The sequence below is a fragment of the Perca flavescens genome, chromosome 22, assembly GCF_004354835.1.
Source record: "Perca flavescens isolate YP-PL-M2 chromosome 22, PFLA_1.0, whole genome shotgun sequence".
NCBI lineage: Eukaryota > Metazoa > Chordata > Actinopteri > Perciformes > Percidae > Perca > Perca flavescens.
This window is the reverse complement of record NC_041352.1, coordinates 26,115,938-26,143,769: the sequence shown is the minus strand read 5'-3', so window position 1 is coordinate 26,143,769 and position 27,832 is coordinate 26,115,938. Positions and strand designations below refer to the sequence as shown.

General features: G+C 41.1%; 1 protein-coding gene and 1 long non-coding RNA gene across 2 annotated transcripts in view; one reads left to right on the top strand and one right to left on the bottom strand.

Annotated features, from left to right (window-relative positions):
- LOC114548932 (uncharacterized) overlaps positions 1-7,522 on the top strand; it is a 30,207-nt gene extending 22,685 nt beyond the window's left edge. The window contains exon 3 of the long non-coding RNA XR_003691469.1: positions 7,389-7,522. This is a non-coding gene — a long non-coding RNA (uncharacterized LOC114548932). The remainder of the gene's footprint in view (positions 1-7,388) is intronic.
- ezh2 (enhancer of zeste 2 polycomb repressive complex 2 subunit) lies at positions 397-26,526 on the bottom strand. Its single transcript, XM_028568953.1, has 19 exons — positions 26,125-26,526; positions 23,791-23,914; positions 20,312-20,440; positions 20,068-20,187; positions 19,129-19,249; positions 18,777-18,956; positions 15,619-15,724; positions 13,091-13,254; positions 9,756-9,853; positions 8,794-9,055; positions 8,054-8,220; positions 7,379-7,514; positions 5,781-5,906; positions 5,472-5,650; positions 4,750-4,845; positions 4,312-4,393; positions 3,392-3,472; positions 3,220-3,304; positions 397-2,060 (listed from the first exon to the last, which is right to left on the bottom strand). Exons 2-19 carry the CDS (start codon positions 23,905-23,907, stop codon positions 2,000-2,002), a joined length of 2,310 nt encoding a protein of 769 aa, XP_028424754.1. The 5' UTR covers positions 23,908-23,914; positions 26,125-26,526; the 3' UTR covers positions 397-1,999.
- Positions 26,527-27,832: the final 1,306 nt, after the last annotated feature.

Below are 27,832 nucleotides of genomic sequence, written 5' to 3'. Positions count from 1 at the left end.
GAACTGATCCTTTAGATTATTGTGAAGAGCATTGTATTGAACCATCCACTTTTTTTTTTGACAATTTGGTTAAAAGAAAACCCCAAAATGTGTCCAATTTGACCCAGGGACGAGCTATCAATGTCTCGCGGCCACTTAAGAAGATTTAGGGTAGTTAGGGGTTCTTCTTTTTGTAGGTTGTAAATGATATTCTATAATACACGTTTCCCATTTTATCCAGAGTATGATAGTGTCTGGGCCACTATACACTAACTATATTTTTTCCAATGTTTTGGTCATCTTTTGACACTTTTTCCAAGTTCCATGTTTTAGTCGATTTCTTTCTGCACTTAAAAAAACAAAATTCAAAATGCTATAACATTTTATAAAAAACCCAAATTCAATGAAAGTAGTGAACGGATAATTTATGTTACTTGTTTGGTTAAAAGAAACCCACATTTCTGACCCGAAGGCAACATGAGGGTTAAATATACAAACTCCAAAATATGCTTTAGTATAAAACATTTGTTTGTTCTCAATAAATCTTTCAGAAAAGAAAGTCTTGGGCTGCAACTAGTAATGGTTTTAACTACAGATTAATCTGCATTATTCTTAAAAGTTTTAGTCTAAAAAAAAAAAAAAAAAAGGTAGAAAATCCCTGCAACCAGTGAATGTTTGACTTAAGTATCAATCAATCAAATCTGAATTGTTGCTAATTGACTTAATTGATCCTTTCAGCTCTAACTTATTTAATAACTGAATGTTTGTATCAAAACTCGACTGTGTGGCAACATCCCTCATATCTCACACGCAGGAACTACCAAAGACGGCTTGGAAACCAAATGCCAAATGACCCTCGGTGAATGGCAGGCCAGGAATTATACCACACACAAGCGTTTTGCCAAGGTCCCAAACATCTTTGAAAAGGAACCCAGTTTCCCTAAATTAGGAGTTGTGTTGCCAGTCTTCAACATGCTGGAATATTTTAACAAAATCTCATGTTTTACCATATACCAATGGCACTTCATATTAATGTTTGTACTGCTGCGAAATCAATTAATTTCAAACAGATTTGTCGTGATCGGTCGATTTGCTCGAGTTAATTCGTTAAACTTTGGTGGACTTTTGACATGCAGCGAGACTTTAAACTGGTTGAATAAAAAGGAAAATGAAATGCACATTTGGGCCACTGAGCATTAGACGGAATTATACAACAAGCGTTTTGCCAAGGTCCCAGAAAACAGCTCTATATTCTTTCCGTTAGACAGATGAAAGAGCATCGAGGCGCCAATCCAGATTTTCTTGATTTAGCTGCAGACCCTAATGACCCATGTGGTCGACCAGGCATCCGGTACAGGTGGCCGACAGTGGCAACATCCCTCATATATCACACGCAGGAACTACCAAAGAAGGCTTGGAAACCAAATGCCAAAAAGTTGTACAAATCTGTGTTGCTTTTTGGTGTGACGCTGCTTTGTGAACGGCCTCACAGTTTTACAGACAGACAGTGATCTGGCACAGTTCACACAGTTTAAAAACACAACGCGACAACGGACACACAAACACACACACACAAAGTCCAGACGGTTGTGTGTGAAAGCGGCTGGTGGAGGATTTTGGTCCCTGAAGCATGAATTGAAAAGCTAGTTTTTAAACAAACTGTCGTTGGTTCGTCTCCTATTTAAACACGAAAACAAACGAGAGTCAGTTTGTCGGTGATGTGCACTTCCAGCTGAGGAAAGATGTACAGAAGACGAAGATTTGTTGACAGGAGAAAAATCACAAGACGAAAGAGAAACAGATCTGAAAAGTACTTGAAAAAAAAACAAAAGATCAAGGTGACAAAAAAAAAAAACAACAACCTAAAAAGCATCAAAAATCAGCTTCAAATATTCCCAGTTTTCCTGAAGCTTTTAAACATTTTGACAAGTCGTCTGGGTTTCCTGAAGTGACAGTGTGTTTGTTTGTGTTTGAGTGTAAGGCCTTTGTGTCGTTGATCCACAGGAGGTAGAAGTCTGAGTCAGGCGAGCTCCATCTCCCGCTCAATCCCGACATACTTCAGAGCGTCAGCCTGGCTGTACCTGCCACACAAAAACGCACACAGAGAGAGAGAGAGAGAGAGAGAGAGAGAGAGAGAGAGAGAGAGAGAGAGAGAGAGAGAGAGAGAGAGAGAGAGAGAGAGAGAGAGAGAGAGAGAGACACACCAAGCGTTAGCAGGGTTTCCTCTAGGGATGCAAGATATATCGACTCAATATCGTTATCACAATATATCGAAAGTGTCGCAATAAGTACGCAATATTCTGTTAATTTTGTGGAGCGCTGCGTCCCTTAGTTGTGTTTGATTTAGAGCTTGAAACGCTGTAATGATCATCTTTCATTGGCCAGTTACCGTGCCACGTGCACTTGTTAGTGTACGTCAGTGCACGGGTCCACTACGTGACAAACCCTATGGAGCGTACCACGTGTGTGTGCATATTTCAACAGAGTGACAGTGTAAGTTAAGAAATAGAGACAAGAAAACCGAACGAATCCGAGAAGCGAAAGAGAAGTTGTGTCCTCTATTTATTTTATACTGTCCAACCAGTAGAACATGTCCTGTTCTGTAGACATGGTCCTTATTTATTCACGTCGGACCAGTCCGATATGACTGTCAGTTGAAATAAACCTTGTGTTCTAAGAAAACTTGTGTAATTTGTTATGAATCTATTTCGAGTTTTCCCCGTAACTTTTGTAATTTTACATACGTTTAAAAATATCGAAATTAATATCGATATTGCAATATCATATTTTGTCAATATCGTGCAAACCCTAGTTTCCTCCAGAAATGTTGTTAGGCCTGGAGGCAAGTGTTTTTTTTTTTTTTTTTTGACGAGGGCCTTGCTGGGGCTGGTCCCAGACTGATGGCAGCAATAATCTTTTTAGTGATACCACAAACATGGACGAAATCGCGAAATTAATTATTTTAAAAAGAAGCTATAAGACAGACTGCATAGGGCCCTACATTGACTCAGTGCTAAAAGCTAACTGGAGATTTGAAAATACGACTGAATAAACACAGTTGGCCCAATTTCTTGTTTTTATTGTTACTTGAAAATAAATGTTCCGCTATATTGAAAACTGGGAAATATTCCAACTAAAAAGGCAGCTTAAAGTCCAGATGTGTGCCAAAAGATGTTTTGGAGTAAATAAAATAATTCTTTTCATTATCGATTTATTTGTTGTAAATAGTTTTGTAGTTACCTGTAGTCAAAGAAGAGTTCCTCTCCAGTCTGGATGGCTCTCTTAGCAAAGATTCCTATCCTGTGATCCCCGTTTACCATCATCACTGCAGAGAACAAAACACAAGTTAGCCGCAGCTCAACATGAGTATTAACATCCGTGTGTTTATACAAGTTTCAGCTCATCTTCTTACCTTTTGCATAGCAGTTGGGGTTGACAGAATGGTTGGCGAAGCGGATCTTGTTGCCTTTCCTCGTGGCATCAACAACAAAGTCTGTGGAGAAAAAAAACAACACTTTTCAACACTTGTGTTGTTGGAGGGACACTCGATGTTTCACGGTAGTACGAAATCAAATACCCAACTTTACTGTAAATGCTGGAATTGTTGGGGCTTTGTAAATTATAGAGTGTGGTCTGGACCTACTCTATCTGTAAAGTGTCTCGAGATAACTCTTGTTATGATTTGATACTATAAATAAAATTGAATTGAAACTGAATTGAACTTATTTTTACTCCACAGGGTTCAACGTTGTTTTTCACTTGTCTGGTTGGGCAAGTAAATAATAAAATTCTACTTGCCCGAAGCCAATTTTTACTGGCCAGTATATAACAAGTTTTAAATGTAAAATTAAAATAATAAAAATAAAATAAATGCCATTTTTTGGTAAAACGCAAAAAAACTGGAAGTGTCAAATGTCGAACGAAACATTGAAAAAACATCAAAAAACAACAAAAAATGTCCTGCCAAAAGCCTCAACTCAATTCCTGATTGACCAAGGGCACATTCAAATTGAAATCATTCAACAAGCATTCTCTGCCAACAGAACGATAACGTAATTTATGATACGATGAGGATTACTTTCCCCCGGGACATCGGGTAACCCTTATCGTTGAACCCTGGTCCAAATGATCACTTTGTTAAAGGTTTCTCAAACTTCTCAAAATTCCAATATCCTGAAACATGAATGAATAAATAAAACCAGACCTCAATTGAAGCTCAATGAAAGAAGCCCACAATCAGACATCTGTGTGTGGTGTGTGTGTGTGTCTGTGTGTGTCTCTGTGTGAGTGAGTGTGTGTGACAGAGTGAGGGTGTGTGCGTGTGTGTTATACCGTTGTTAAGGTTGAAGAGGAAGCTGCACATGTATTTGTCGTAGACCTTCCCTCTGCGATCGGCTTCATCCTGAGAGATTATCTGCAAAGAAGAAGGTCGCCCACATTACACATTTAAATGTAATACTTTTTCTTCAGTTGAAGAGGCCATTTAGGAAGATTAGACTCGGTTTCTTAGCTTTTATTGCTTCCATTTTTTCTATTTCTTTACATCACACTGTGGGCTTTCTTTAATAAACTTGTTTGTTTGAAGTGTTTTGCCTCCATTTATCTTTAGGGAAGTCCTGCTGAACTTTCCATCTTTCTATTTCTTCCTTTTCAAAAAAGAAAACTAGAATCTAAAATGGTGCATTTGTATATCTGTACAGATTACTCTAATGAATGTGAAGCCACAACAGGACCCATCAGTAAAAAAACACACAGACAGTGAAGTCCTACCTCTCCACAGTACTCGGATATGAACTCGTTTTTCTGGACTGGCTCTTTGATGAAGATGCCCCAACCTGCCACGTCTGAAGGAGCCAGCAGCAGATGCTGAGAGACAGAGAGGAACGTCAGAGTGGGCTGTTTGAGCTTGTGATAAAAACAAAGATACACTACTGTTGAAAAGTTTGCAATCTCCTGCCACAGAGCTTCGATTGTGTCGGTCAGATGTCTGAGAGGACGACTCTACATGTCTGAAGCTATTTGATGCTTTTAGCTTGTAGAGAGTCCACGTCACAAAATATGTTATTTAGTTTTGTACAGAGAGAACAAAACGCCGTACAGTGGTTCAAACAGACTGACAACTGAAAGGGCAGAAAGAGACTAAGATCCCTCTCAAAAAGTTGAATAAGGAGAAAGAAATCAGCAGTCGTTTGTTAAAGAAACTGGAAAATTAGCATCAAAATATGTGCAGATTTAAACAGGAACAAGTTGCTATTTAATCCAGTGTTTTCACCCGTTTGTTGCTCATTTCTGTGGTTATTGTTGAAGGAAAGAAGAACATCAATAAAATAGCCGATTCATAACTTTTCAACAGTAGCGTTCGCATTGGATTTTTTTTGCTACTGAACACAAGGTTGTGTTCGGGAAATTCAAGTTCAAAGTGTTGTTAGTAAGTGCGATTTAAAGTGGTGTATGAACGTGTGGTTAAAGGTCTGGAATGAATCAATAAAAACCTTCTTGGCGCCTCTCTGGATGGAACAGTTCTTGCAGGACACGTTCTTGCTGTCCCAGTGGTCCGCGGCGCCGCAGGTCAGGCAGAGGTCGGGGTCACACTCCCTCACGGCCAGGTAGCAGGGGCACTGCTTGGTGTTACACTGGGCTTTGCACCGACAACCCGGGAAACGGTTCTGACCTGCAGCCACACAGCAGAAGAGCAAAGTTAACTTTCATTTCAGCAGGAATAAAAGCTGCGTCAGTCAGAAGTGGGTGTGTGTGTGTGTGTGTGTGTGTGTGTGTGTGTGTGTGTGTGTGTGTGTTCTTACACTCAGAGCTGCACTGGCAAAACTTCTCGCAGAAGTTTTGAGCGGTGACGCAGGGACATGAGGAGTCACAGGGCTGCCGCGGGTGGTCACATGGCTGGTAATTATACACATGATTGGACGAGCCATCTGTAAGGGGTGAGAAGAAACGCAGCGGTCAAACTGGATATTTCAAATCATTCGAAACAAAAACACGTTTCCTGTAGCTTTAACAACATTTATATGCTCGTTTATTTCTGTGGAAATAAACCAGTTATTCCAATTCAGTCTCTTTTTGCCTAATTTCAACAGCTATTGTGTATATATTTGTGTCTGTATTTATCGCTTTATAAATAATAATGTTAAATATGTTTGTTTGTTTATGTGTACGCCATCAACTATTGGATGACGGTAAGAACTTCTCATCTTGCGCCACCAACAGGACACATTTTCCACTTTCCACAAAGTTAATCCAAAGGTTTCAGCTCAGATTTAAAATATATGAATATAATCTGATACAACTGGATATTTTTTTGTTATAAATCAGTTAAAACACAGTAAGTAAATGTTTCCTATCTGATATGTAACAAGCATTACAGTCTCACAGTTCCTCTACCATGGCAAAGTGTATCATCTCCCATTCCCTTTAAAAGCCAGGCGCATTGCTATTTTGAGAGAGGATTTGCACCGTAATATTTTTATATTTGCAATCTTCTGCATGCGTGTGTGTGTGTGCTGCTGCGCATTCCTGTGTGTGTGTAACAAGTAAAGTGTGCGCGCTGTGCATAAGCCTAGGCACATTTTACTAATTTGCTGTTAAAATAACAATGAAATGCTGCATTACTGACTTTAGACCAGGTTTTTGTTGGTCAATGACACGATCACTTCCCGCTGCCTCAAGATAGCAATACTCCCAGAATGCACCTGAACACACCTCCCTGTAAGACCAGCACGCCTAGAATGCACCTGAACACACCTCCCTGTAAGACCAGCACGCCCAGAATGCACCTGAACACACCTCCCTGTAAGACCAGCACGCCTAGAATGCACCTGAACACACCTCCCTGTAAGACTAGCACGCCCAGAATGCACCTGAACACACCTCCCTGTAAGACTAGCACCTCTAGAATGCACCTGAACACACCTCCCAGTAAGACCAGCGCGCCCATGGGCGCACAGATGGGCGCAGGTGCATTTGCCATTTAAACGATGTGGGCGCTGGATGGGAAATTGACAACTGCGTCGGTCTTAACCCTTGTGTTGTCTTCCCGTCAACCTTGAAAAAGACACTTATTTTTCTTAGTTTGTTTTTGCTTTTTCCAACGTTTTAAATTGTAAAAATTTTCTTCTACACATTTTCAGCACTTATTTCTACGTCCCATATTTTCTGATATAAAACAAAAATTGAAAATGGGTTAATCTGACCCGAAGTCAACACAAGGGTTAAACTAGTAAAGAAAACTTGCGTCGAGCTTTGCACTGCGCCGCGTACAAGATAGGGCCCAGAGTCTTTCTGTAATTTCATGCGCTTCAATCCAAACCCGTGTACGGACAAATAGTAATAGTTTTTGGATGGTCCACATTAAAAAACGCCAAACTGTATAGTTGAAGTGACCTCTGACCTTTCTTCAGCTGGATCTTCCTGCAGTGAGTGGCCCAGAGTCGGTGTTTCCTCTTCTTCTTTCTCGGCGGAGTGTCTTCGTCTTCAGCAGGAGCCCGAGCGATGATGCTCGACTCCTTCACCCTGAACTCGTAAACCTGCAGAACCACAGTTGAGACGTTTTAGAAAAAGTAAAACTTGTGTGAGGTCAATGGTTAAATGTGAATATTGTTCTAGTGTCATCTCTCCTCTGTGACTCCTCTGTAAACTGAATATCTTTGAGTTGTGGACAAAACAAGACATTTGAGGAGGTCATCTTGGGCTTTTTGGGAAACACTGATCCACATTTTTCACCATTTGACATTTCGTAAACCAAACTATTTATCCATTCATTTGGAAAATAATCCACAGATTAACCGAAAATAATCGTAAATTGCAGCACTAAACATTTTAGGCTTTAGTGTCCTTCAAGAACTTTTCCTTACGTACTTTGTTTTGAAGTAATATTAGATACAAGTGCATTGTGTTTTTAGTTTCAAGAGAAACAAATCTTTTCTTTTAAGGACGTCTCTGAGTCAGTTTGGCAAGTGACTCTCATCGATAGCTGTTGAACCAAAATGTAAGCTATTTTTTGCTTCTCCCGTGTTTAGAACAACCTGTGAACTAAGCTGCTAGCAGGAGTCAACTAGATGCTCACCTGTCGGCAGGTCTTGGTGCCGATGAGCCGTGCGATGGCGCAGAAGTTGTCGTAGTATGTCCCAATGAGAACCCTGAAGAGAGAGGCTTCGGCGCCGCTCCACTCCACCGCTTCAGCCTCAACAGTCAGCTTCATCTTCACTGGAGTCTGACACCGCGAGTTTCCCTCTGCACACACACACACACAAACAATTTTTAAGGAAGGAACTTTCTCCGGAAACCAACGACCGTATGAGGAACTAAGGAACTAAATCTGTGTTGTTGATGGAAGGAACCAGTGACTAAATTCAGCCTCAGGCTGCAAAAAAAAAAAAAAAAAAAAAAGGGAGGATAATACTTGCAGTTTTCAGGAAGTTTACCGTTGCTGACTGGCTAAACACAGACACAGTGGCTTATACAAGTTGTGTAACGCTCCATTCATAAAATAAGGAAGTACTGTAGTATCTTTATCAGGACAAGGGACAGAGATTTTGTGATGTTTGTTTAAGTTTTAAAAATAAAGTCAGGCTTTGTTCTTGTCTTTGCGACATCTTAAAAAAAAAAAGAGCAGAGAAAGAGTTGTTAACTAAGAGACATTCTTGTTGGTTGTAGCCTTTAAAAAATAAAAAAAGCCTTAAAAACATTGAAGTTGGGTTTGATTCGGCTTCTCCAAGGGACATACTGAGATATTTCTCGACAAAGAGGAACAGAGCTTTAATGGCAGCTTCTTTATTACGTTATATAACGAGCGAGAGTTTGTACCTGAGCTGCTGGTGTTCTCGTCCTTCTTGTCGTCGTAGTCTTTGTCATCGTCTTTGTCATCGTCTTTGTCGTTGTCTCTGTCGTCTTCTTTGCTGCCCTCGCGGTCGCTGTCTGTGTCTTTGGTTTCCGAGGAAACCGATGGCGTGCTGGGTCGGCTATTGCTGTTCGGCACTCGTCCGCGGCGACGGCCCACCGGGCGCTTGGAGGGCGTCTTGGCCCGCTCGGCAACTACGCCTGCGGGGTACTCGCTCACGATCCCATCCTGAGAAATCACAGCGAGACAACAGTGACACACTGAAGGGAATGTAGCCGGTGAAGCGAATATTTCATCAGGTTATTCTTCAGTTGAATATATAAAAAGGTAGATAGAGATAGATAGATCGATACGTTATTGATCCCCAAGGGGAAATTCAAGGTCCCAGTAGCTTAAAGATGTCACACACACACACACACACACAACATACACATACATCCCAAACAGGATGATAAAATAACAAATCCACATGAATAATCGGGTTGGATTGGACATCGACAACCAGGTCCAACTTGGAAACGTTTCAAAAATTACAATTACAATGGAATCGTTTGGAAAATTTGGTTTCGAATCCGTACATCGGTTCCAAATATAACACGGGCAAGTTTTGGTTTCCGTAGCGACTGCCGTACTTCCAGGTGCCTGTTGTGTTGCAGCCATGGAGCACAGTAAGCAGTGCTATAAAGTGTGGCTTTATTTTACTTTGGAAAAGCCCGGTAAAACTGTAAAAATCACCATTTAATCAAAATTACATTTTGCCCAACCCTAACGAAAGAGCTAGTTATTTTCTCCATTTTGTTTGATAGAAGTGAAGATAGTGAAGAAAAAAAGAGTAAGCAGAACAACAATTAACACTGCTGTGATATTAAATAAAAGATGAATGAATGAATGAATGAATGAATGAAAGAAAGAAAGAGAGTTGACTCACCTGCACCAAGTACATGTAGCAGTCGATGCCGCAGGGTTTGGTGTCCACCTGGTTCTCCAAGTTCTTGCGCTTATATGTGTTTGGAGTTGCATGGAAAGCTAAAAGACAAGAGATGGAAGAGATGAGTGTTGAAAGTCTGATGTGAACACTAAAACCAAACCAGAGAAGAAGCCTGTTAAAAAAAAGATGCTAAAAACAAAAACTCTGTTCAAAAGGTTTTTACACATTCTCAGATTTTTCATTCCAGTCGGTGAAAGACTTAAAAATTAAATAAAAAAATAGCTTCTCTAAGAAATTTAAAAGTCAAATCGACTTTGAAGTCTGTTAAAGTCTAACGTCAGTTTGTAGTGGTCTGCTTTTATTATTATTATTATTATTATTATTATTATTATTATTATTATCCATCCATCCATCCATCTTCGTCCGCTTATCCGGTGTCGGGTCGCGGGGGGAGCAGCTCCAGCAGGGGACCCCAAACTTCCTTTCCCGAGCAACATTAACCAGCTCCGACTGGGGATCGAGGCGTTCCCAGGCCAGGTTGGAGATATAATCCCTCCACCTAGTCCTGGGTCTTCCCGAGGCCTCCTCCCAGCTGGACGTGCCTGGAACACCTCCCTAGGGAGGCGCCCAGGGGCATCCTTACCAGATGCCCGAACCACCTCAACTGGCTCCTTTCGACGCAAGGAGCAGCGGCTCTCTCCGAGCTCCTCACGGATGAGTGAGCTTCTCACCCTATCTCTAAGGGAGACGCCAGCCACCCTCCTGAGGAAACCCATTTCAGCCGCTTGTACCCTGGATCTCGTTCTTTCGGTCATGACCCAGCCTTCATGACCATAGGTGAGGGTAGGAACGAAAACTGACCGGTAGATCGAGAGCTTTGCCTTCTGGCTAAGCTCTCTTTTTCGTCACAACGGTGCGATAGATTGAATGCAATACCGCACCCGCTGCGCCCGATTCTCCGACCAATCTCCCCGCTCCATTGTCCCCTCACTCGCGAACACAACCCCAAGATACTTGAACTCCTTCACTTGGGGTAAGGACTCATTCCCTACCTGGAGAAGGCATTCCATCGGTTTCCTGCTGAGAACCATGGCCTCAGATTTAGAGGTGCTGATCCTCATCCCAACCGCTTCACACTCGTTTGCGAACCGATCCAGTGAGTGCTGAAGGTCGCAGGCCGATGATGCCATCAGGACCACATCATCTGCAAAGAGCAGCGATGAGATCCCCAGCCCACCAAACTGCAACCCCTCCCCACCCCGACCACGCCTCGATATCCTGTCCATAAATACTACAAACAGGATTGGTGACAAAGCGCAGCCCTGGCGGAGGCCAACCCTCACCTGAAAAGAGTCCGACTTACTACCGAGAACCCGGACACAGCTCTCGCTTTGGTTGTACAGAGATTGGATGGCCCTGAGAAGAGACCCCTCACCCCATACTCCCGCAGCACCTCCCACAGTATCTCCCGGGACCCGGTCATACGCCTTCTCCAAATCCACAAAACACATGTAGACCGGTTGGGCATACTCCCAGGCTCCCTCCAGGATCCTTGCGAGTGAAGAGCTGGTCCGTTGTTCCACGACCAGGACGGAATCCGCATTGTTCCTCCTCAACCCGAGGTTCGACTATTGGCGAACCCTCCTTTCCAGCACCTTGGAGTAGACTTTACCAGGGAGGCTGAGAAGTGTGATACCCCTATAATTGGCACACACCCTCTGGTCCCCTTTTAAAAAGGGGAACCACCACCCCAGTCTGCCACTCCTTTGGCACCGTCCCAGACTTCCACGCAATGTTGAAAAGGCGTGTCAACCAGGACAGCCCCTCCACACCCAGAGCCTTGAGCATTTCTGGACGGATCTCATCAATCCCCGGGGCTTTGCCACTGTGTAGTTGTTTGACTACATCAGTGACTTCCGCCTGGGAAATCGGCGACAATCCCCCATTATCCTCCAGCTCTGCCTCTAACATAGAGGGCGTATTAGTCGGATTCAGGAGTTCTGCAAAGTGCTCCTTCCACCGCCCTATTACCTCCTCAGTTGAGGTCAACAGTGTCCCATCCTTACTGTACACAGCTTGGATGGTTCCCCGCTTCCCCCTCCTGAGGTGGCGAACAGTTTTCCAGAAGCACTTTGGTGCCGACCGAAAGTCCTTCTCCATGTCTTCTCCAAACTTCTCCCACACCCGCTGCTTTGCCTCTTTCACGGCAGAGGCTGCAGCCCTCTGGCCCTTCGGTACCCTGCAACTGCCTCCGGAGTCCTCCGGGATAACATATCCCGGAAAGACTCCTTCTTCAGTCGGACGGCTTCCCTGACCACTGGTGTCCACCACGGTGTTCGTGGGTTACCGCCCCTTGAGGCACCTAAGACCCTAAGACCACAGCTCCTCGCTGCAGCTTCAGCAATGGAAACTTTGAACATTGTCCACTCGGGTTCAATGCCCCCAGCCTCCACAGGGATGCACGAAAAGCTCCGCCGGAGGTGTGAGTTGAAAGTCTGTTGGACAGGGGCCTCCTCCAGACGTTCCCAATTTACCCGCACTACACGTTTGGGCTTACCAGGTCTGTCCAGAGTCTTCCCCACCCTCTGACCCAACTCACCACCAGATGGTGATCGGTTGACAGCTCTGCCCCTCTCTTCACCCGAGTGTCCAAAACATACGGCCTCAGATCAGATGAAACGATTATGAAATCGATCATTGACCTTCGGCCTAGGGTGCTCTGGTACCAGGTACACTTATGAGCATCCCTATGTTCGAACATGGTGTTCGTTATAGACAATCCATGACTAGCACAGAAGTCCAACAACAAACAACCACTCTGGTTTAGATCAGGGAGGCCGTTCCTCCCAATCACGCCTCTCCAGGTGTCTCCATCATTGCCCACGTGTGCGTTGAAGTCCCCCAGCAGAACAATGGAGTCCCCCACTATTATTATTATTATTATTATTATTATTATTGGGATGCACTAGGGCTGTGCAATTAATCAAATCTTTAAAAATCTTTAAGACGTGACAATCACAAAAACAGTAATTGAGAAAAAGGATTATTTTGCACATTACGTTTTGCAAGTAAAATCGTATTCTGGGTCGTGTTCTAAAGGGGAATTCAAAAAGTTCAAAGTAAGTTCAAGAGTATCAAGAGAAATTTTACAGTTCAGTTGGCCAAAGCCAATCCAGCATATTGGATCGGTGCATCCTTACTTTTTTAATAAGATGCCAATTGTGTGAAAGAGTAAGAGTGAGTTTGAGAGGGTGTGTGTGTCTGTAAGTGTGAGTGTTAAAGTGAGGGAGTGTGTTTGTGAGTGTGCGTTTTAGCGAGTGTGTGTGTACACTAACGGTGCAGGAAGCAGTCGTATTTGAAGCATCGTCTGCAGAACAGAGTGTGGAAGGAGTGCAGGCTCTGCTCGCGCTGCACGGAGCGGGCGTTCGGACCATCGATGTTCGGCGTGCACTCAGGGGGCAGCGCGCCGGGCAGCTGCTGCTCCGTCAACTCCTTGTACCTGACAGACAGACAGACAGACAGACAGAGAGAGAGAGAGAGAAATCAAAGCTGCTTAACAGTCGATGTCAGGAACTGAATAATGACCCATGCATACACCCGAGTTTACAATGAATCTACGCGTCACAACAGCATTCTTCATCCCATCAAACAAGCCCCATAATAACTCTTTTTGTTCTTGTTGAATAAAGGAGAACTCAATCTTACAGATTCTGTCAATAATATCAATCTTCATATGAAGAACAAGGACACAATGGAGTAAACAAGACTCACTTCCATGTAAAGAGGAAACATCTGCCGTCTCCTAACAATTGAATTAGGCAAAGAATCAATATAACTTTCATCCAGCCTGCAAGGATTTATGAACAATTATTTTTAGGAGGTTTAGCACTAACAAAGAACCTGTTAAATGTGCGAAAGGTTTGCCTTTTTGCATTGTGCATTATGTTTTTTAACAGCTATGTAGAAATCCTGATATGTGCCTCGGATCACACACACAGCTAATTCTTTCAGTCAATCGCACACACACACTTGGTTATATTGTTGTCACAATAACAGAGAGACTTCAATATGAGCGTTCATATAAAATATGGTAGAAACTACATGGCAGGACAGGGTGAAATAGAATAGATTTCTTTTGTATATTTCCACGGCATGTTATGTAGCGGGCGGTGTGTAATAGAGTTATTACAAGGTACACAAAAAGGTTTCTATCAAAACGTAACAGTATATATGATATTTGCTTACTTGTGGGCTAAAAAAGGATAAAGGCTCCTCCCATGAACCGTATCTTTAAGATTTAACTTGAAATAAATCAGGACTTCTTTTTAAAAATCAAAATGTAATATATAGTCCTGATTCTAATACCAATATTTACACCTTTAGTAACAGAATACTGCTGGTCCTGATACTTGGACCGATGCTGCCCTTTTGTGGCCAATATTGACAAAACTAACATATATATATATAAATATATATAATGGCTATATTTATAGCAATTATAAATGTTTAAAGATTCTTAAAGTTTTGGCTGACTAAGTTGTAAGATAATGAAAGAAAAGTCAAATTTGAACATCCTTTCGGTAACACTTTACTTGAAGGTATCTACATGATAAGAGTGACATGACACAGTGATGACACATGAACCCCAACCTTTTCATGACAAAAACCGAATGACACTAAACGAACGTTAGGTCATAAACGTTTATGACTGCGTCATGTCACTCTTAGGTAGATACCTTCAGCTAAAGTGTAACCATCCTTTCTTGTTGGTCCGAAAAAAGAAACCATATCCAAGCTTGTGTGGCGCTTAGTTCGTCGTCGCAAACCAAAAGAGAACTTTAAGTGGTACCTCTAAGCGGTAGAGACAGACTGAGAGTCGCGGTTGCTGGGGGGGGATGGAGCTACATGTTCCTGTTCTTCGTGGGCGTGACAGCTTTGCTGTATCTGTAGCAGACGACCAATCATAAAAAAAACACTGTCTCCGTGTGACTTAACACAAGAGTAAAAAAAAAAAAAAAACTGTTGAAACCGGAGCATTCAGAACAGTTGGAAATCTGAGGTTTTTGCTCAGCGATTTCTTTTAAAACAAGTTTAGCTCGTTATTTGAAGCTTTGGCCACATTTAGCACGAACATCGGACATTGTAACATAGATATGACAGGATATACGGAAAAGCATAACAGGAGCATTGCCAGACCTTCCTCCACAGCGCTGGAGAGGAAGGTCTGGCTAGTCCACACAGCATTCCTGGATGGGAGGAAAAACTTGCTCTGGTTTATTGGCATTTCTTTAAACCAATCACAATCGTCTTGGGGCGGTGCTAAGCGCTGGACGGACGGTGCTGCTGCTAAATAGCGTCTGGAAGGAACTTATTTTGGTGGAACACATGTACGTTCAAAAGTTGTTTTAGTCGTGCAACAGAAAACTCAGATTGGACAGATAGTCTAGCTAGCTGTCTGGATTTACCCTGCAGAGATATCTGAGGAGCAGTTAACCATAGTCCTCACAAATCCACCGGAGGTTAGATGGCCAACACAGAGACAGAGGAAGGGGGACGGGACATCCGGCCAAAAAGAAGGACATGCGGCGGCACCGGAGAAGTTCCCGAAGCGACATAGACTGCCTTTAACATAACGAGAGATTCTAGTATTTATGGACAAACAAGTATGACAAAAATAAATTCAACATGAAGAGTAAATATACAAAAACATGTGTACAGTAACTTGTTATATTGGTGTAGCTCATATTTGCAGTATATGTATGTATGTGTGTATATATATATATATAAAAATATAAAGAATATACTGCGTCCCTCCGTTATTGTCACAACACTAACACTCTCACATATAAACAAACCCACTAACTTCTCTTTGAGCTCCTCAGTGGAGCCCTTGTCAGGGAACATGGAGGAGATGGCTTCAAAAATCTTGTCAGAGGGAAACTTCTTGGTTCCGTCATTGCTGGTTTGGCCTGGAGACGACACATGCAAACGCGCTTTCCATCAGGGCACAAAACTCACTTTTACTTAAACCCACCGGCCAATCTCAGTGACCTACGTAACCCCGTTTCTAAATTTTCACTGTATGTTTTTTTTTTCCCCCAGAAGAAATAAAAGCTTAGAAATTTTGTTTTTCCGCCACAAAGAAAATAGCAAAACATGTCATATATTTCACTCCATACATTTCTCTGGAATTACAGCGGTGATGAGGCAGTTATGTCTTTTTAAACCTTGAAGGTTTGTCCTTAACGGGGAGCAATATATGGGATTTTTGCCGCTGGGTCAAACAAAGCTAAAAGATGTTGAAGAGTAACTTCCCACTAATTTATCTTTTTCATAACTGCCATGTTTGTTATATTATAATATTTTGAGAAAAGAAGTTCTCACATTTTGAGAGGAAAGTGTATTTAAGTGCTGCTTGATTATAGAAAAGAATCATAATCCGTTATTTTAGTGAATATTCAAATTAATTTGTAAAGTAAGTAACTTTTTAAATTGTCCGAAATATTGGTGCTTTTTTGACGTTTTTGTCGACTATATTATCTGCATGTGAACAGTCAAATGTGTGCAGTCAGCTTGTTAAAGAGAATATTTTCTAGTTTCAGTATTTTCTGAGTTGAGAGAGAGTTGAGAGTTGATAATGACAGTTAACTGAAGGTTGTTGTGTTTGAGGTTTCTGGTGTTGGCAGCTTACCGTTGCAGTTATGTCCGCTGTACACAATCTATGTGATTGTGTACAGCAGACATAACATTTTTGGTGTTACAGTTATGTCTTTTTTAAACTGTCGCCTCTGGGCCAAACAAAGCTTAAGTAGTTGACAATTAACTGCCGACTAAATCCAAGTCTTCTTCGCTGCACACAATCACATTCATTCTTGCTGTAATATCATTTTAAAGGCTCTGATCACAGACACAGGTGTTTTCAGTTCATCAGGCTGATTAGACCTCTTCCCAGGACTCCGTGTGTGTGTGTGTGTGTGTGTGTGTGTGTGTGTGTGTGTGTGTGTGTATATAGACCAGTGGTCTCAAACTCAACTTCACAAAGGGCAACTCTGGAAAATGAGAATCACATTAAGGGCCAGACATGTTTATCTATGTCTAATCTAATACATTTGACTGTATTATTGTATGTCCGATATAGTCTTCTCACTTACAGTTTGGTCGACATAAAGCCCTAAAAATGTTCCTTAGCCATCATAGAAAAAAAAAAAAAAAAAAAGGTTGCAAAAGTGCTAAAAATCTTGGAAAAAGTGCCAAAAACAAAACAAAACAAAAAAAACAGTCGGAAATAGTGACAAAAACGTCGGAAAAAGCTCCAAAAACTAGGTGGGCCATAATCTATTGATAGGCGGGCCGGATTAACATCTGCAATGGGCTGGATTTTGCCCCCGGGCCTTGAGTTTGAAACAAGTGGTATTTGACTTCTTTCCGAGTCTCTTGTTAGCTTTGTTGCACCTTTTAGGGCGGGACAAATGACATCATATCATTCTCATTGGTAGAAGAGATTTGTCGTGTAATAAATTCCCATCTAAGCTCCGCCCAATCTTCAACCTGAGCAGCGGTTTAATCAGCCAAAATAAATGATAACACCTGTGTGGATGTTCAGAGATTTAAATACAGTCTCCCCGACAAAATTAATATTGTGTGTAAATAAACAGCATCTTCTGCTCATTATTTAGCATGCATGGGTCTGCTTTATTTTGAAAGTTTGGTCGGGCTGAGTTCTCTCGCCCCTCCCGAAGCGTAGGCAAGACTACAAGGTCTGCAAGTATGTTCTCACAAAACAGTATATAATAATAGGGTTGGGATAATTTCTTGCATAAATTCTTTCCCCCAGAATCAATATTCCTTTTTTGTAACCAATGATTCACCTAAATATTTAAGTATACATAATTTTTTTGTTCAGATTACCTAGCCATATTTATTCTGCTCTTATAAAAAAGGTAACTGCTACACTGCACATATCTATATTTAATTTACATTACTCTAAAACACCTTCTGTAAATGAACTGTACACTACTGTCTATACTTGATTACATTGCACTTTTCTGCTCTTTTTGCACTTCTGATTGGACACAAACTGCATTTTGCTGTCTTTGTACTCTGCACAATGAGAAAGTTGAATCTAATCTTATACGACAGCTGCTACGTCATATCCGTTTCCAGCAAAAACAGAGCGAATGCAGAAAATCAATGTTATGTTCTTCTTTACAAATTAAATGTCAGACTGACTTGACATGTGCATTCTTCTTAGAACACAATCTGCTGGGAGAAATGTCTCATAATATATTGTCTCTAGAAGTGTATTGTTAAGGAAAACCTGTTCCTTTGACTATTTGTTAATCATTTGAACATTTCTCTGTATGTATCTGTTCGAAAGGGTCTCATTGTTGTCTGAGCTATGACATTGAGATGTAATCAGATTACCTACGTAAAGGGCTTTTCTTGTTCACTGATTTATGAGCTGTAGAGAGGCTTGAGATTATTTATAAACTCTATATGTTAAACTGAGTGAAGTTCTGACAGTTTGCCTTTGAAAGAAGAAGACAATGTGTTTGAATGACTATTGAAGGACAAGCTAAACTTAACCGGAGACATTTCATTGGTTACAATTGTTAAGAACCCGGTCATTGGTTTGTAAAAATATTAATTTGGCTGCTTTCCAATAAGTAAGTTAATAAATAAATAAGTTCCTGTGTGAGCCGCGGAGTGAAACTGAATGACACTTGCTTTGTAGCTCCACTGTAATTAATTACGCATTAATTACATAAAACTTTTGCAATATATCATTTTAACCATCTCTGTATTTCTTTGTGTTCTCCGTGTGCCAAGAAAATTATCCATTACATCGCAATACTTCTAGAATCAGCCCCTACGTATCGTGAAGGGATCAAATCGAGACAAAAGCAGATCGTATTTGCGATTATTCGTACGGATATTGCAACTGCGCTATTAAAAGGGAACGGTTACCGTGTAAACAGATAACGCTGTGATGATCACTGGTACCTCAGTGAAAAGACTTACTCTCATTGTTAATGAGCCCATCCTTGCGCTGGTCCTCTTGATGCTCCTTGCCCTCACACAGCTCCATCTTTTCTACCTTGAAGTCGTGCTCTTCCTCCTCCTCATCGTCCTCGTTGTCGCTGTACTGTGACAGAGCGCTGACCAGCTCCACGAATATTTCATCGTTGATGAAGCCGCACTCTGCAAAACACAACGCAATCAATCAAATGTCTTTACTGAGCAGAATTTGGTTTATGTTTAATGTTTTCTGGTACGTGTTATGTCGTCTCTGTTGATGGAACATTACCAAAATGAGAAGTTCTCATCTTAATATTTAGGAAAGCAACAGGCATCATTTATGACCGACCCTCACCTCTGTCTCCATGGACTTTGCCATCATAGTTCTTGATGAGTTCTTCTATAAAAGTACCATCTTGGTCCAGGATCTCATCTCCCATGTAGGGGATGTTATGGAGCACAGTCTCATCCTCCACCTGAAGCAAATAATGCAAAACAAACATTACACACACAGACAGACAGCTGTGGTTAACACCGACTATGTTTACATGTACATATTATGCCGGTTTTTGCCCTATTTCAAAAAGAATTCATGGCTAATGACTGAATATACCACATGCAGCCATGCAAAATAAGATATTTTTTCAAAGTTTTTCTAGCGGTGGCAGACTTGTTGGAGCGGGCAAACTAAGCCTCCCTCTTTAATTCATTTAACCAGCTTCTTGAAAAGATCGGTTCTCATCCAAAAACCTGTTGACATCCAAGTCTTTGATAATGTTTAAAAGTAGCTGTGTTGCTCCTCCTTTTCTTTAAGCCGTGCATCTCTACCACAGCCCTGCAAACTGTCGGCTGGTTGGTCTGCCTACAGCAACCATAGCAACGCTCAGAGCTGACAGTAAGCCGTAAACAGGCAAGAAGCCGTAAACTGCCAAACTGCAGTAAAAACCCTGTTTGAGACGCAGATTCTGAATACGCTGTATGCTCTACATGTCCAAAGAATGTTTCCAAAACCAGAGTAATACCGGCATATCACACACATTAATCGGAAAATGCTATATTCTGGAAAAGGTTTTATTCTGAATATCTAAACAGAATGTGCTGTGTACATGACCCGTACCAAAGTCGGAATATGGTCACATTCGTAATAAAAGTGGATAATTAAAGTGCATGTAGATGTAGCCTACCGATTGTCCCGACCACTGATGCAATCATTTCACTTCTACAACTCTGCACTCTGAAGTACATTTTAAACAATGTTTTCCACTACATGCAGCTGTTAAACGTTCATACACACCATGAAGTTCTGCTGCAGCGGAGACCAGGAGTACATGACCGGGACTGAGGCCACAGCGTTCAGAGTCTTCAGGGGAATGACCTGCCGGGGGTACTCGGAGAAGCCGCTGTCCACCGTGCACTGCACAGGAAAGGCAGAGAAAAGGTACAGTCACAACACAGGCTAAAAAAATAAAAAATAAAAACCTTTCCAGAAGCTTTTATACACAGGTGAGATCATCTGAGAACAGCGTTAATCCACCGACCTCTCGGGTTCCTCTTAAAGAGCCGACAGACGTCATGATGTGAACAGGCTGGATTCTCCTGGTCTTCCACTCCTGGTTCAAGATGTCAGTGCGATCCATGATTTTCTGACGGTTGGTGTTGAACATGCTCTGACAGAGTTAAAACAAACGTAAATTAACTGCGCAGAACAAAAGACAAGCAACGTGTCAGTCGGCCAGCAGCCAAAATGTGCCACCACTTGACAGGATGCTGATTAGGAATGGGTTTAAAAAAATACTTTCTGATTTCAGTTGAATGATCTGATATTGAGTCATAAAATACAGAGATTAAACTTTTAAGAGTCATATGAAACTATACGATCTAAGGAATCAATGTCACGCTAAATAACACTCCAAAGTTAGGAGACATTTTGTCTGCCATGGCTATTTTCACAAATGTCTGTCTTTAGATATACTGTCTCTGCAATGAAAAAAGCACCTTCTCTGTCTCTATGTAACTGCTTTGGGTTGGTTCTCTATTTTTAATAATGCAGCAGGTTAGAGGGTTTCTTGTACAATTTACAGCATTGGTTGTCTGAGAAGCTCCTTCATATCCAATAGAGTCCGGATCTTTCTGTCCGAGCCCGGCCCGCATCCAACAGAGCCGTGACCGAACTCGGCCCGAGCCCAACAGGCATTAAGAAATTTGGGTCCGAGCCCGACCCGACAGTTAAAATCTCATTTTTTTTCTCCTACTAATGACACATGTAGGCTACGTTTTAGTGTGGAAAGCCCACTTTTATTAAGCAACTGCAGGAAGGCATTCGGAAATGCCGTTAATAAACACGTTTACGAACACGTTAATGAGATGTTAAAATGTTCAATGTGTTAACCTTTACTGATTGCTTAGTTTTCCGACAGTGATCAGAAAACCAGGAGAGACTCATCACCTCCAGGTAAAATGCCGTTTCTGGTGAGCAAATGAATGAACTTGGCTTTCGGTCTGGGGTTTATTTTGGACACCGCACACACCGTGTACAAAACTTAAAAACTTATTCCACCAACTCTGCTCTGGTTGCATACAACACGTCTGCTTCCTCTTTCGCCCACTTTCCAAACAAACACCCACACGCACTGAGCTCTCTTAAAAAGGAGCCTCAGCACCATTTTACAACAAATGCCTTATCGCGCTGATGTGACCGAGCCTGACCCAAACCTGACCATAATTTCTAAATATCTGTCCGAACCCGGCCCGGCGGGTACCGTCAGGCTCGGTTTGGGTATCCATGCCTTAATATCCTAGCAAACTTGGTATTTTAACTGAAGTATCCCTAGTAGAAACGATAATGGATCGGATCAAATCAGGCCTTTGTGAATCGGAATCGATTCAGGATATCCGTGGCGATACCGAGCCCTAATGCTGATGCTTTCAGTCTAAGACTAAAATGATAATGCAAGTTAAGTAAGTGATAAAAACATTACTTTACTGCCATATTAAGTGTCCATTATATCTGATTATTGAAAAGTAGGCTTGTAAAAAGCACCAGCTGCCAGCCAGATTGCAGATTACCACCTCTTCTCCAACGGGACAATTTAACACTATTTCACGTACATTTATATGAAGATTTGTCATACATCTAAATCACTGGGTTTTGGGCTACACCGGCCGATCTAAACTATAAGGTGTCCTAGGTGATTTTAACCACCTAAACAGGATGGCTAAAAACAAACAAATCATCAAAGGGACAAAACACTGCTGACGTAAAGAGGAAACGAGAACGCAAGCAACATTGGCATGCAAACATGACATTTCCTGTTGTTGCTTTTCATGATCAAAGACTTGTAGTAAGAGAACTGCGCATGGATTTACATAAGCCGCCACATGAGTGATTCTCACCTGCAGTAGCTTAGCTGAATGTCAATCAAGGTCAAGAATGAGCCTTAACTTTTAAGTCAACGTGGACGAGAAGTCTTTTAAATGCTCAGAAAACAATGTAGTTGTGATCGTCTACTATTCCTGTGCAAACGCCATCTTCTGGTAATGAAGATCTTGTGCTTGAACGTTTCAGAGCAGCTACTTAAGGGACCCTGTAGTGAAGATTAGGCAGGTTTTTTGGCAGTTTGCAGATATCTGTATTAGAGGTCGACCGATTAAATCGGCCGGCCGATTTTTGGCATTTTTTACATAACCTTCATCGGCCGATATCAGAGTATATCGAGATGATTTTTTGTGTTCAAGTGTTATACATTTTCTTCAGACCTAAAACAAAGAAATGCTGCTGATTGCTACTGTGTGCAGCACTACCATTTTTAAAATTGTTAATTTATTTTATTTATGAAAGTTTGCAGATTTGTGTTCTCAGAAGTGTGATTAATGCTGCACTAAACTTTATTATTTTTATTCATTGAAAAGCTTATTTGACAAAGGTTATTTTCTTCTTACCGGTTTAATTTATTTAATATATTTTGTATACCTTATTACACTACCTACATTATTATTATTATTATATTATTATAATATATGTTTTTACATTATACATTTTTAATTTAAGTATACAAGTGCAGATTGGTGAAGTGTTCAATAAATGTTTTTGTTGAGAAATTTTGTGTATCTTAAGTAATTATTAGCGTAAGGCTACATTTTATCTTTCAAGTAGAGATTTAAAAAAAAAAGAAGCACATATCAGCCAAAATTAATCTGCAGCATTTATCGGGCATCGGCTGACCCCAATTTCCAAAGATCGGCATCGGCCAGAGAAAAACCCATATCAGCCGACCTCTAATCTGTATCAGCGTTTCATTTACCTGATAATCGATAAAGTTAATGAATTAAAAAGGTATTCTACTTTGGCTGAGCTACAGTTCTGTGTGTCCCTCTGCTTCGGTTTCACTCACCACTGAGTCTGACTTAATGGCCGAACATTAGTTATCGGTTTCATTAACTTCTAATAATCGGTATCGGCCATTATAAACCAGTATCGGTCCATCCCTAGTGAAGATTGTTTTCACGTCTTGCAGCTCTTTGCTGCAAGAGGTTGCTGCAGTTACATCTATCTATCTACCATCTATCTCTTCAGTTAAGCCAAGCCTTTTGTTGTTAAGGTCATAAGAGAAGCATGTATCGGTGTCATCATACAACCAGGGAGACAACAGTGGACAAGCTCACAAACAGCCTCTAGTATTCTAAAAAGCAAACATGTTTATGAATTAAGACAGATGAATAACTAAAAATGGACCTTTACAGACTTCTTTTTAAATTTCACTAGAACACTAGAAACAGTGACAGGCTAAACATTTAAAAATCTGCATTAAACTGCAAAAGGTTACAGCGTTGTTAATTCTAATTTTACAATCCTTTCTGTGCAGAACATTTTTAACATCAGGGCTAATCGCATGTACAAGTATTTTGGCCGTTGATAACTATTATCGTGATTAAATTAGTGTTTTTCCTCTGCCAGCCTGTTAGCCGGCTTCTATGAATATCTGCGTGGAGTGAAGGTTCTGTCAGCGTGTGGACAAACCTTGACCTCGTCGGCCCGCCTGAAGCGTTTGAGCTGCCGAAGCCTCATGTACTCAGACTTCACCCTCCTCTTCCAGCAGGCAGGACCCTTCTCCGAGCGCTTCCCTGTCAGCACCATGATCAACCTGCAGAACAAAAAACAGAGAGAGGGTGAAGGATTCTACACACAGTGTTGTAGTACTCGGGACCGGTCTCAAGACCACTTTTTGAAGGTCTCCGTCTCGTCTCGGATAAAGAGGACTTGGGGACTTTATTTTTAAAACCACCCCTGCAGAGATATTGCTAAATTGCCTGTGCATTCTCTAACTTTATGTGTTACCATCGTTACTGTGATTGGATGTAAAAGTTCCTTCAAATGCAACCAATAACTTGACTCATTTCTAATTTGAAATGAGTTTCTGATAAGCCCCTCTCCCCGCCTCCTTAACACACAAACTCCCAAGAAAGTGAATCTTGGAGACAGAAGAAGTAGTTATGGCTGTCTGACACTGGTCTGATCTCGGTCTCAACCCTCTCAAAGTTTTGGTCTTGTGTCGGTCTCAACCCCTCAATGTCTCCGTCTTGACTCGGCCTTGATACGCTGTGGTCTTGGTGATGACTTGGTCTCGTTTTAGGTGGTCTTGAGTACAACACTGTCTACACATTTAATATTTTCAGTCTTTGCCAGGACTTATAGATCTTGACTGGATTGTGGATCTTTAAAACGTAAGGAAACCAACATCCTGCTTTTGACTGGCTGCAGTTCCACCACCAGCAGATGTATTTATCGATTCCAAAAGAAACAAAATGACATACTCAGGGGTCTGCGATCGATATGAGACTATCATTAACGCCCATTTAACACCAACAGTTACATTTATATCAACTCAAAAAAGCAACTAAAATACGATTTGACAATTGTACTACTGAGATTTTCCAGACATTTAAATGAAAAACAAACTACTCTTTTAAGTAAAAAGAATAAATATAAAATGGGAATGCCATGCAGTGCCCTGCTACGCCATGAACTACAACAACAACTATTTCTAGTCATAGTTCCATTATCTTTATTGTGACTATTATTGCCACTGTTCATCACACCCCCAACCAGCACCGTCAGACACCTCCTACCAAGAGCCTGGGTCTGTTTTTCCTCGTCACTGTAGCACTAAATGCTTGCTCTTGGGGGAATTACTGGAATTGTTGGGTCTTTGTAAATTATAGTGTGGTCTAGACCTACTCTATCTGTAAAGTGTTTTGAGATAACTCTTGTTATGATTTGATACTATAAATAAAATTGAAATCTAAAATCAAGGGGCATCTTACAGACAATATTGATATTTTACCTTTGCAGCGTGGCTCATTAATCATCGATCCAGATCAATGTCACACACCCCTAGTTAGCATCACAGAATATTGAGAAAAGCTTGTCATTGTTTTGAGAAACTAACTCAGAATAACTTACAGACAGGGTTAAAAATTAGCACCAATCTAACAGCCAAATGCTGGTATGCAAGTAGCAGGTTGATTTGCTTCACTCACCAGCCAAAAAAAACCAACGATAATCCATTGAGTGGCTGTTCAAATTTAAACATTAACTAGTCATTTGGCTGGTGGACAAAAAAAAGTTACTTTTGGAACCTGCTTACAGGATCGGTTTTCCATCACATTGGCAGAAATGCACATGCGTATCAACCAGCATTGCAGACCATTTGTATACATATAACACAGCAAGCTTGGCTGACATCTCTCTTGACATCTGTCACATGCTTTCCACTAAGGAGCCCCTTAACTGCCAGTGTCAGTAATTCACTCTCACGGTCTCTCCTTAAGATTTCACTCCGTCATAAACACACACACTCGCACAGACACACACCAAAGTTATTTAGGAGGAAATGCATTCTGACCCGTCGTCTCTGTCATAGTCATTTTATAAGCAATAGTTTCTTTTTGTAGATAAGTCTTCAATGTATACATTTGTATTGCTTCATATTTTATATTATCTGTTCCCTTCATTCCCTTTCTCGTCTTTGCTTTCTTGGCAATAAACCTTTTTTCTGATTATTTATTTACGTATTTTATTATATTTTGTTATTATATTATGTCCTTTACTTTTTCTACTAAATGTCTTTTTAATGGAGCCTCCTAGCATAAGCTTTTCCATACGTTTGCACCCGTATAACCGGTCTGACAATAAACACCTACCTCGAATCTGGACAGAAATACAAAATGTTGGCACGCGACCACCGGCAAGCTAAAGCTAACTGTTGGTTAGTTAACAAAGAGTGTAGCCTCGAGGACAGACGGTCTGAATCGCTGGAAACAAAGAGACAACAGCACTGACAGCTCCTCTTACCTGCACAGGAGGCTCAGTACTCATTCAGCGGAGTGATATGGGATCGATGTGACACAACACCGGCCGAAATCGTCCTTTGTGTCGGGGATTAACGTTAGCCTGCTCCGTGTTTCGGCTAGCTGTAACGTTAGCTCGGCGGCTAACTAGCGGTTAGCTTAGGAGGAGGAGGGATTCACTTTGCCGGCTTTACGTAGCGAGAGTCGGCAAACAGAAGAAAAAGACGCCGTCCCTTCTACTTCGAACACGGCTATATAAAAGACAGTGTTTGTGGATGTGAATAAAGCCGTTTAAGTTCACCCTGCCTATAAACAATTCGTCCAAATTCAATGTTTCCGCCTCGGTCGCCACCGCTACGGTTCAAACTGCTCACACTCAACGCCCACTACGACTTCAGCAGATTCAAGAGGCGCCAAACGTTTCGGCCAATCACAGAAGCCGATGTTACGGCTTCTCAGTGTGGTGTCACGTGATTGGTTGGGGTTGTATCAACCTGCTAGCCAATGAGAGTTTAGAGCTGCTCCGGGGCGGCCTGCAACGGGGACATGTGGACCGACAGGTTCTCTTTGTTCTCTCATAATGTCAACAGAATATAAATAAAAACACAAAATAGATTTTTGTAGATTACATTATTAACAAGCAGTCTTCATCTTTAATTATCCACCAGTGTTGGTGTCAGTTTGATTAAAGTTCGCGGCAGGCAGATCATCCTATTACAGTGTCTTTTTATTTTATTTTTATTGCAATATTAATATATTTATGTTCTTGACTGTTGCAGTACTTTGCTCTAGTGTGTATTCTCTTTTTATAGGTTTATTGTATGCCGGCAAAACATAGCAAAGAAAAGACAAAAAATAAAATAAAAGCAATAACAACAAACATGCAAAAAATAAACATGCATAAAGTAAGTTTTCATTTGCATGGAATTTGCCTTGGCTTGTTTTACCTTCTTGTCTTTATTTACCCTAATTTGGCCTTGCCATTGTTTGGCTGTCTGTTGTTATATTGACCTCTGGATGTCAATATGCCTTGTTTTTGTCTGTCAAGGCACTTTGTAAACTCTGTTTTAAAAGGTGCAATATAAAGTTGTTATCATCTTAGATTCTCGTCGGTGTCATGTTGCGAATAGATAGTATAGTTAGTTTAGGTGTCAGTTTACACACACACACACACACACACACACACACACACACACACACACACACACTTGAAGTATGTGGCTGTGCAGCAAGGGCAAGGGCATGGATGTATTACAGTATTATGGACAAGGGTCGCCAAGTTTGTTGAGCCCCGCCCCTTCGAAACAGCTATTGGCTGACAGCTCCACAGTGTCTTCAAACTACGTTCAAACATAAAAAAGCACTTTGTTAAATGTCTTCAAATAGGCTCACGAACACGCATTATCAGAATCAGCTTTATTTGTCAGGTATGAGGACACATACGAGGAAGTTTGCTTTGGATTATACAATGCTCACAATGTGCTTACTCATACAAAAAACAGAAACTATATATACACACTTGTTAAACACATCTTAAATTAATTCCAATCAAATATATTTAAACAAAGAGAATAGTAGGCAGAAAAAGACACAATTAAAAAAAAACAACTTTAAAGGGATTCTATCAATATAACTCAAGTGAGAGTGATTTTCAGATTCATTAATTTATAACAATTTAAAACGAATATTAACATTTTTAATAGTTCATAATA